Source organism: Patella vulgata, chromosome 5 (genome assembly GCF_932274485.2).
Source record: "Patella vulgata chromosome 5, xgPatVulg1.2, whole genome shotgun sequence".
Classification (NCBI taxonomy): Eukaryota; Metazoa; Mollusca; class Gastropoda; family Patellidae; genus Patella; species Patella vulgata.
Window position 1 is genome coordinate 58983769 of NC_065883.2, and position 10803 is coordinate 58994571.

At 35.8% G+C, this 10803-nt stretch overlaps 1 protein-coding gene across 1 annotated transcript; it reads left to right on the forward strand.

Annotated features, from left to right (window-relative positions):
- The first annotated feature begins 1564 nt into the window (after positions 1-1564).
- LOC130010456 (sulfotransferase 1B1-like) lies at positions 1565-10356 on the forward strand. Its single transcript, XM_056101211.1, has 6 exons — positions 1565-1683; positions 4624-4854; positions 6940-7263; positions 7881-7981; positions 8690-8867; positions 9526-10356. The coding sequence occupies exons 2-6, from the start codon at positions 4653-4655 to the stop codon at positions 9636-9638; spliced, it is 918 nt and encodes a 305-aa protein (XP_055957186.1). The 5' UTR covers positions 1565-1683; positions 4624-4652; the 3' UTR covers positions 9639-10356.
- The last annotated feature ends 447 nt before the right edge of the window (positions 10357-10803 follow it).

Here is a 10803-nt window from a genome sequence, read left to right on the forward strand (position 1 = left end):
CTTGAAAATATCCAAATATTGAACAGGGTGAAATTTGAGTCTATAACGAACACTATTGAACACATTATCTTTCATATACACCATGAGGATAATATCATATATATTCACTGTGAGTTATATTTATACACCCAAAGAAACTATTCAGTCGATAGTCAAAGGGGGCGAGATGTCGAGATTGTGATGAAGAGTGGGCACGAGAAATCGGAAAAATTCAATGGGCGTAAACGTATTCTCGCACTCTCTTGACCCCTTCCGCGACATTCTAACTTTTCACCATTCATCGGTTTTTCGAGATCAGAAGATGGCAACGACAGGTTCCCATATTAAAACAACTGATTCTTTAATATACTGAATGTAATATCAACAAATAAACATAGCATAAGTATATAAGGAATAAAAATAAAATTATGTCGAAAATGAAGCATGTATGATACGAAAGTCTAGAAACTTGTTATATTGATGACATTTTCTTTTGAGTTTAAATCAGTTTAGTTGCTTTCTAACTAAATGTTTGTAACATCTTGTCATTATTATTTAAATATACTTTCCCACAAAAGTATTTATCGGGTGGTTAATTCCAATAAAAATATGGCAATTTTGGTGTATATAAAAAGTAGGAACATAAAATTTTACTAGAAAAATACTGGATTCCCATAAAAACATCCATAGAGTTAATACAGTACAAAAATTAGGGATGTCTGCTCGAGTGACGTCAACGACTGCACGCGAAGATTGTCCGGTCTCCCCGCGTTAGTAAGCGTTTGATAAATTTTGATGGTGAGCTGAAACGTACATCAGTTTCTGAGATAAAAACCACGGAAAAAGATATGGGCAGTGGATAATCCGAGAATCTAATTAGGCTTCGATGTTTATGATAAATGGACAGCGATTAAAGACAACATCGTCTTGTATATGCAATCAATTCTCCTCCGGCTTCACATCCGTTAGGTACCGCGTCAGTCAAGTCACGTGACGCAAACATGATTTCTTTTCATAGATTTTTTATAGCAGGGGCATTCCCTTCGCAGCCGTTGTTAGGTGGCACAAACACGTGACACAAACATGACTTCTTTTCATAGATTCTTTATAGCGGGGGGGGGGGGGAGGGGTAGCTGAATGGTTAGCGTGCGCGCTATATCATAAGTCTGTCATTGAGTCGACTGGTGTGGTTTCGAATCCCCGGTTGTACGTGACAAGGAGTAGGGTCGCCTGTCCAACCTCGTGGGTTTTCTCCGGGTCCTCCGGTTTCCTCCCACTGCTAAAGACCCTTACGCGCAAGTGAATTATTGAAATAAAACTAAACCATATGTTAGTCCCGAAATGACCTAGTTTGTGTCGAGTGGACGTTAAACCCCATTTCTCTCTCTCTCTCTCTCTCTCTCTCTCTCTCTCTTTATAGCAGGGGTATTCACTCGCGAACACAGTGTTTTGGGAAGGATTTGAAACAAAATTTTGAATATGTTTTTAGTCCAAATGTATCATCAAATCACCCAGTGTGTACGCGGGAAGGTATCTTTAAGGCAGCAGGCAACAGGCAACGGTAGATTAACTTATACAGACTGTGGTTGGATATTAGGTCACGTGCTCTTTTTCTCATGTGTCCCAGTTAACCACAAGTCAACACGTCTTGCCGATGTTTAAAAGAGTGAAAAGTTCTCAACAAAGTCAGCTCACATCATATAGGTATGTAGATATGCTTTATCGAATTGTAAAAATGTCAGCCTTTATAATATTGATTACAACATGTACAATACAATAACTTTCTTCCAGGCTTTAATGTTAAACACGTTTAAAACCTTAGATGTCTACCCTAGCTATTTTCGCCGAACCGTCCGCGGGGGAAAACTAGCTGGCTAATTTATGTGAAATGCTTATACGTGTCCATTTAGGACGGCCTATCACGGTTTAATTCGAGCACCTAGTTAATTACGTGAGCTGATCTTTATTTTTATACGCCCACATTGAAATGTGGTCGTATATTGTCGTCGCCCCCGTCCGTCCGTCCTCCCGCCCGTCTGTTCGGCGTCCACAATTGCTTGTGGACGCTTTAGAGGCTAAAGTTTATACACAGTGTTTGAGGTCATGAGACGAAGAATCCTATTGATTTTCAGCGATTTCCGATAATTACTGCCAGAGTTATGGCCCTTGATCGCTTCAAAAAATCTTGTGGACGCTCTAGAGGTCAAAGTTAATATCCGATTGACTTTAAATTTATACACAGTGTTTATGGTCATGAGACGAAGAATCCTATTGATTTTCAGCGATTTCCGATAACTACGTCCAGAGTTATGGCCCTTGATCACTTCAAAAAATCTTGTGGACGCTCTAGAGGTCAAAGTTAATATCCGATTGACTTTAAATTTATACACAGTGTTTAAGGTCATGAGACGAAGAATCCTATTGATTTTCAGCGATTTCCGATAACTACGTCCAGAGTTATGGCCCTTGATCACTTCAAAAAATCTTGTGGACGCTCTAGAGGTCAAAGTTAATATCCCATTGACTTTAAATTTATACACAGTGTTTAAGGTCATGAGACGAAGAAGCCTATTGATTTTCAGCGATTTCCGATAATTACTGCCAGAGTTATGGCCCTTGACCACTTTGAAAAATCTTGTGGACGCTCTAGAGGCTAAAGTTAATATCCGATTGAGTTTAAATTTATACACAGTGTTTAAGGTCATGAGACGAAGAAGTTTATTCATTTTCAGCGATTTTCGATAACTACTGCCAGAGTTATGGCCCTTGATCAATTCAAAAAATCTTGTAAATGCTCTAGAGGCTAAAGTTAATATCCGATTGACTTTAAATTGAGACAGAGTGTTTGAGGTCATGAGACGAAGAATCGTATTGATTTCCGATAATTACTGTCAAAGTTATGGCCCTTGATCACTTTGAAAACTCTTGTGACCCTCTAGAAGCTAAAGTTATCATCCGATTGACTTCAGATTCATACACAGAGTGTAAGGTCTTGAGACGAACAAGTATATTGATTTTCAATGGATTTTTATGACTTGAACAGCTAAACGTTAGCATGGGGCAAAACTTTATAAAAACCAAACAAATTCTAATGGTTTTCTGATAATTAATTAATGGGTTGTTACTCTTAATCAGATTTTAATGTATTATAAATGTTTCATTACCGATAAAAGTGAAAATATGTGACAACTCTTGTTGACTGCCCGGACGATTTAGCCGCTGTGGGCGTATGTTTCGTTGCCTGGCAACCTATCTTTATAAAATTGAAAATTAGCACTTTACCGGCCGGGGAACCTTTGGCCGATACCTCCCCACATTTTCACATAGCCATGGTTGGGAAGTGCGAGTGGCTACCAACCAAGAAACTAACTTATTTTAAACCAAACCACTGCCATCCCCATCTTCAATAAGGCTCGATCTCGTCTTAACTACGTCAGCCCCAGCTCCCAAGAAGGAGATGGCATTACTCATGTGTTGGGGGTTGGGTGCTCTGCGCCAGATTCCCAACATTTTATAATATGGGGAATAAGCTTGTATAACTTCTATAAATTTATCCTCTTTTTCACTTGGTATCTTCCTTTAACCCAATGAACATTCATGGGAATTTTGAAATGTAATCTGTGGAATGTGCACAAGAAATTGTCGAGGGCGGATTTTACGCGATCTTAGAAAAAATGTACATACAATTAAAATCGTCGTTTTTATACTGTTGCAGTGTGACGTGTAACATAGCATTTATATGGTTTTCGATATCGCTGAGTTCAATTCTGATCTCAAAAATCCATGATGGCAGAAATTCAAAAGGGACACCACAATGAAATCCAAAATGGCGAAATTTTAATTAATGGTCATTTGCTTCCGTTGGACATTTGTAATATGTCTTATATAAGGGTTTTAAGGTTGCCTAGTTCAATTTTGACCCACAAAACAAATTATGAATAGCCCAGGATGTTGTAAATTACAAACGACAATCAAAATAGAATCCAATATGGCGATTTGTGTTACTTTCCGATAAGATTGTCAGATTTAAAATTTGTGCATAGGCTATAAATATCAGAACATACCATAGAAAACATCATTTTCAGTTTTTGAAACGAAATTTCGCGCAGGGGAGGAGACAACCCCACCGGGCCCCCAGAGAGTTGGAACGCCTCGCAAGCCCGGTTACAGGGACCCTCGGTCCCCGGGGAGTCCCTGATATCATCTAGACGATTAGTAACTTATTCATTTCACAAGTTCTTGCGATTGCCACAGTAATACTATTTTCATTAGCAATGGACACTAGATAATACATAAAACAGAAATAAACCTTAGGTTGCTATCGGACCTAATGATACTAGGGACGGACTGAACCTTGCTCCGCTCGGATTGGAGTTCCCGCTCTATACTTTTACACTAGTTACGTATTTTGTCAGGCAGTTTAGTTCCGATTTTCACGTAATTCGAACTTAACTGCCATTAGGGTTTAAAGGTGGTATATTTAACCGTTTTTTTAAAAACGGATACAAATTATGACTTCTAGAGGGTCCACAAGCTAAAAACGCGACCTTTCGTACTATCAGGGGCCATAATCCGATGTGCGCGAATATACGAAACACATAATAAGATTAGCTCGTTATCTAAATGATATACTGATATTTTTAGGTCAAGATAGATAATTACACAAAAATAAAATGGAAAACCAAAATCAAGTAAAACCAGCCATATTCATAGATAAATCAGGAAATGAATTTAAAACGATAGAAGTAGACGGGATACCGGTACCACCGTTTCCTGAAGAGATGTTAGGAAACTCGTATTTAGAACATTTCAGTAAGCTTAGAGAAATGAACATAAGAGATGATGACGTCATTATATGTGCTTATCCCAAAGCAGGTAAGTACTTTAGAAAATTATGTTTAGTTAATACCGAGAAAAGATCGATGCCAATAAGCAATATCCATCAAACAAACCAACCTTCAAATTCAGTTTGCCTGGGTTCAGCAATAAACTGTTCTAAAGAGACTTTGTAATCACAACGCAGATACTGGACATCAGTGATGCTCCAAAATTAATATTTAAGCGACATTGTTAGTCAGGATGGCCTTTGTATAATATCTACACTACTGGGTTTTCTATCTGTCAGTCACAGTTATTTGTACGCTTCTAGTTGAGCGAGATTTTTAAGTTCAGCCCTTGTGTAGTTGTTTATTAGGCGGATGTCTTGTCTGGGTTCGATGACGAACATTTTCTGCTTAGACTAAGCATATAAACAGTTTAATTTTTCGCTGCTTTGTTACATAATAAGTCTGATTCTGACTTAGTTCGCTAATGCGGAATTCCTTCTCTTGTTAAAAGAGCAAAACATGTAACTCAATATTTTCTATAATATTAAAAACACGAATTATAATTCAATATTCGTCCATATCAATCAATATTGAGGTTGTTATCTTGCCGTGAAAATATAGGATACTGATATCGAATATTCAAGACACAGTGAACATTTTAAAATTAGTATACGAGTCGTCTGACATTTGTAATGAACAAGGAAAAAAGAATATTCTGGAAGGCAATGAGAAAGTAAATAGTAATGGGGGATTCAAAAACGTCAATTTGGACAGTTCAAGTATTTCAATTTCATCTAATCATAATGCGGGTGTGGCGCCAGGCAGGGTAAGCTTACTCTTCCGGACACCTGTTACCACTGTTTGTCGTGTAATTTGTACACGAGGAGCAGTCCATTTGCTGATTACACTATTTTGCTTGAATACACTATTTTGCCTATAACGTTTTTTAGGACTTCGAATTCTGTCTTATGGTTTGGATTGTTCGTACTTGGTTTTATTTTATAATTAACTATAGATTACAATAAAAATTTAAAAATTGAATATAAATCACTTCATATACATTCATATTTCATTCATATTTAAATATGTGATATTAGAACCATTTTCAGCTATTTTAAAGGCTCAATACCACTCTTGTTGTAACTGAATAATATATCCCAATCTTTATTCTGGTCAACAAATTGTACTATTTTACAATATTCCATTTAATTGATGATACAAATTTCATCTTAACACACCTAATTTTAAAAATTGGAAAAATTCAACTAAATGATTTGAAAAGCCTGACGTAAAGCTTTTCAAATGTGACCTGGATTTAAAAATATTTTTGAACCCTTTGGACAAGTAAAGTAGGATTTAATGGATAATTTACACAACAGGTAGGACACTAACACATCTAGTACTTAGAATAAGGCTATTTTTTATTTTCTGGAGCTGTCAAACCAGCAAGAGTGTTATTGTCCCAAAGAATAACGCCATACGCTTTTTAAGCAGAGTGATACGCAATTTCATTGGTCGAGATTTTGAAACCCGATAATTTTGATTCTAATTGTGTCGTCAATGGTGTAATTTCGTGTATAGTTTTATTACATCCAATCTGATTAAAACACAGATCCCTGTTCATTTCGTATTTAAACGAAATATATCTGTATTTTAAACAGATTGTATTACATCAGTACCTTGATTAAGTTCGATGATGAGCATTTTCAAATGGAGCTCAGTCGTAATAAACAATTTGATTGTTCAAGACTTTGGACACATTAACTTTGCTTTAAATTGATGTAGAGTGTGCAGACGTGGCGTGGATGTTCAAAAGGTGAATGTCTTTACCGAGCTTGTTCATGGGCCATTTTATCTTTTACTAAGTAGAGAGAACTTCAGTTTGGTAGGTCGATACTTTCGGACAAGTTAACGTTAATTATAGCTGAGTAGAGTGTAGGCCTATACATGTAGTTTCACTACATCCAAACCTTGGCAAAATTCGACCATGCGCATTTTCTGCCAAATATAGACAAGCAGTTTGATTGCTTCATGCTTCACAAAAAGCTTAATGTGAAATTAATACAAATGTGTCATCTATTTATTTTGCCGTTGAGGGAAATCAGTCTCACTGTTGGCTTGTTATATATTTCAGGTACTCATTGGATCTGGGAAGTGATTCAGATGTTGAGAGGTCAAACAACAGAATATCATAAACAAATTAAAGAGCAGCAAATGGTAGAAGCTACTAATGTTGATAGAATTGAAGCCGAACCATCACCACGAGTTCTCAATTCACACTTATGGCCAAAACAATTACCAAAACAAATATTTGAAAAGAAAACGAAAATAATTTACCTCACTCGTAATCCTAAAGACACGGCAGTTTCCATGTTTTTTCATTTTAACGCCTCAGCAAGGAATCTTGATTACCATGGGAATTTAAGTGATTTTATAGATCTTTTCGTCAATAAACGATGTAAGTATAAAGAAATAATTTTACTAGAACTTAGTTATAGAATTAGTTTGGAATGGCGCCCAATCTATAACACGTACTTATTTGGTCGTGTTTGTGTGCTTTCAATAAAATGAAACTATTATTTTCGTTAGTAATAGGTGTTGGCCTTCTGTTAAACACAGTGGACCAACAGTATTATTTTGACCAAATATGGACGCTAAAACGCACATCTACGAACAAGACACAAAACGGTGACACGACGTTTTGAAGTTTCTATATAAATTTAATAAGCGTAATTAAGACGTCTCGCTAATCTGAATGTGATTATGTTACTTCCCAAATTATTGCTCATAATCACTTAAACTTCAAAACAGTAAAAATTATCACCCGATCTACTTGACATTTATATGCATTTTAAATATTATAATGGAAAAGCCAGAAATCAAATCAAATTTTAATGATTTCTAATAAAGACTTAATATGGCTAGTTTTAATCACGAAAGTGTCATGTAAATGCTACCATTGCCCATTAAAGAATAAATATGCGACAATCCTTGTGGGCTGCCCTGGCGACGTATCTGCCGTGAGTGTATGTGTTGTTGTCTGGTAACCCCTTTACTTGATACAAACTGTTTCAGTACCATATGGTCTATGGTATGAATATGTTCTAGAATGGGAAAACTTCTTTAAGACAACTGAAAATCCATTTTATCAATTCTCTTATGAGGACATGCAGCAGGTATGTTGATTGTATCTATAAATAAGTTTATTGAAACTGTTACAGAATGTACTATCTTAAGATCACCAGTTATCAGTAAATTTTTCTGTGTGAAACTGTTATAGATTATGCTATCTCAGATAATACCATCAGTTATTACTAATTTTTTTATGTGAAACTGTTACAGTTGATACTATCTTAGATAATACCATCAGTTATCAGTAAGGATGGACAGATCAATAGTAGCTGGTTAAATTGACAATATAATGTGTACAGGTTTGAAAATACGTGTTTTTTCAATGCTATCTTCTATTGTTAGATAATATCTTTAGTAACTGTCGGAAAATAATACCGTTATATATACGTGTGTTTTCAATGCTATCTTCTATTGTTAGATAATATCATTAGTAAATGTTAGAAAATAATACCGGTATCTATATCTACTGGCTAATGTCACCTGTAACCATTATCTGTCACTGTTACATCTGTTAGATGATACGATCAGTAGCTGTTAGATAATATCATCAGTATCTATTAGATAATGCCACAGTATCTGTTACATAATAGCATCAGTATCTGTTACATAATATCAATCGTTAGATAATATCAACAGTATCAGTCGGATAATTAATTAGACCGGTATCTGTCAAATAATATCACCAGAATTGTCAGATGATGTCACCAATGTCACCACTAAGAATAACGATTATATTTATACTTTTACTTCAGAATCCTGTAGATCATGTAAAAGGTTTGGCTAAATTTCTTGAAACTGATGCCTCTGATGAATTATGTGAAGCTATAGTTGATGCATGTTCCTTTAATAAACTAAAGAAAGCCAATGATGAAGTAAAAGACAATTTTATAAAACCTTTTTTAAAAGAAGGCCGTTCAATGTACAGAAAAGGTAGGATCAAAATTATTGAATAGTGCCTTTTCTATAAAAGTGGGACGTTAGAACCCATTTCAATCATTTCTGTTCTGTGGTATAGTATAATTAAGAAAATGAATTCCACAGCGTACACAGAACACACTTGATTGTAGTTTGATTATTAAACGATTTCTCGTCTGATTTGTTATGTTACGAAATTTAAATTAACCCAACAATGGGGGAAGGATAGTCTGGCCAAGTGTTTTCTCAAATGTGATTGGGTAACATAATGACCTTTTCGGATAATCCGCCTCTTGGCCAGGGGTAGGGCAACAAGCAAGTAGGGAATCTGCGCATTGGCGGCGTCACCTTTTGTTCAACGCATAGACAGCATAATGTCGCTGGCCGAAATGGTTGCTAGATCTCCATTCTTTGGAATTAGCAATATTTCCATTGTGATTATTATTGAACTCAGGAGACTGTAAACAAGACTACCGTTTGAATTCAGGCGATTGTAAACATGTTTAACCTGCTATTGAAGATAAATATAGAACTGCTGCAGATAATGTGTCTAACCGACGAAGCCACTAACAACGGAACGATGTCATTGGGCAAACCGAAGATGATGTGATATCAGATATTTCTATGTTTACTGTCGTTGTATGGTTAATAATTTGACGATAACTATTTTCAGGTAAAGTTGGTGATTGGAAGAATTGGTTAACTGTAGCTGATAGTGAATCGATTGATCAAATGACTGTTAAACGAATGAAAGATAGTCAAATTAAATTGAAATATACAATTTAAAGTACAATTATAAAAAAAAACACCACCACACGATTAAGAATTTATATTTACTCACTGTACAGTAATGGTTAATACATGTATATATATAGTTGATATTATTTTAGAATCCAAACAAAAAGAACATATAAAAAAATATAACTATTTGTATAGGCCTACGTGTTAGTGGAAATGTGGTCGCATATCATTGCTCCCTCTGTTCTGGTGAACACTCTAGAGCTTACAGTTTTCATCCAATCCTTTTAAAATAATATATACTATGTATTTTTTATTAGTGATACGAAGAAGCCTGCGTGATTTTAACATTTTTCGTTTATTTCTTCTAGAGTATGATCCGTGTTTCAATGTGATAGATTCAATTTAGTTCCCCTCATCACATTTTACAGACCGTACGCAAATGAGAAAACGATCTCCTAGAAGTCAAACGACGTTATCGATGATCATAATGATTGCTGATTGCACACTGTCCTTTGTATACGTACACCCGTCTTCATTAGCCCAGTCGGAGCAGAACTGTAGGACATTAAACCCCATTTCATTTCATTTGACTACTGACTACGGTGTCACCATAATACACTTAGGTTGTCCGTTTACAGACATTAAGCTAGTTGACCAACATTTTAAGTCCCAAATCTTCGATTTTAGTCGAAAACACTAATATACTTCGAGAATTGTGTTGAGTATTTATTCTGCTTCCATTTAATAAAACTAAAAAAGCTTATTTAGTCTTTGTGTGTATGGCAGATGTGAAACGGAGTAGAAAAGCATTACAAAACAGTATACTAATTTTTGGATATGGCGACCATTTAGGGAAGACATCTATTCTAGAGGAATGAAGCGGATGGATCTCTGTGTGCAGAATGTGGTGTCGACTATCAAAGACTATCCTGCAAAAAGACCGTAAATCGATAGATGGGACACTATGCCACTCGGTCAGGCGGCAAATCGGATTTGTGACATTACCTGTGTCAAAGCAGTACTTCACGTTGTGGTGATAAATCACAAACCGACAACAGCAAAACTGAATGTCTAAAATACTGATTTCCACTTGAAATAATTTATATACATAGGTATGGATTTAGGACTGGCTATTGCCATATTTCATCAGCGCTCTTTTGGGCATTTATTTGTGGTAACCTGGAATCTATCACACGGCCTTTGACCTGGC

Coding starts and splice junctions, on each gene's coding strand:
- LOC130010456 (XM_056101211.1), top strand. CDS start 4,653: ATGGAAAACCAAAATCAAGTAAAACCAGCCATATTCATAGATAAATCA. Junction 4,855..6,939: donor ATGTGCTTATCCCAAAGCAG/GTAAGTACTTTA, acceptor TATATATTTCAG/GTACTCATTGGATCTGGGAA. Junction 7,264..7,880: donor TCTTTTCGTCAATAAACGAT/GTAAGTATAAAG, acceptor AAACTGTTTCAG/TACCATATGGTCTATGGTAT.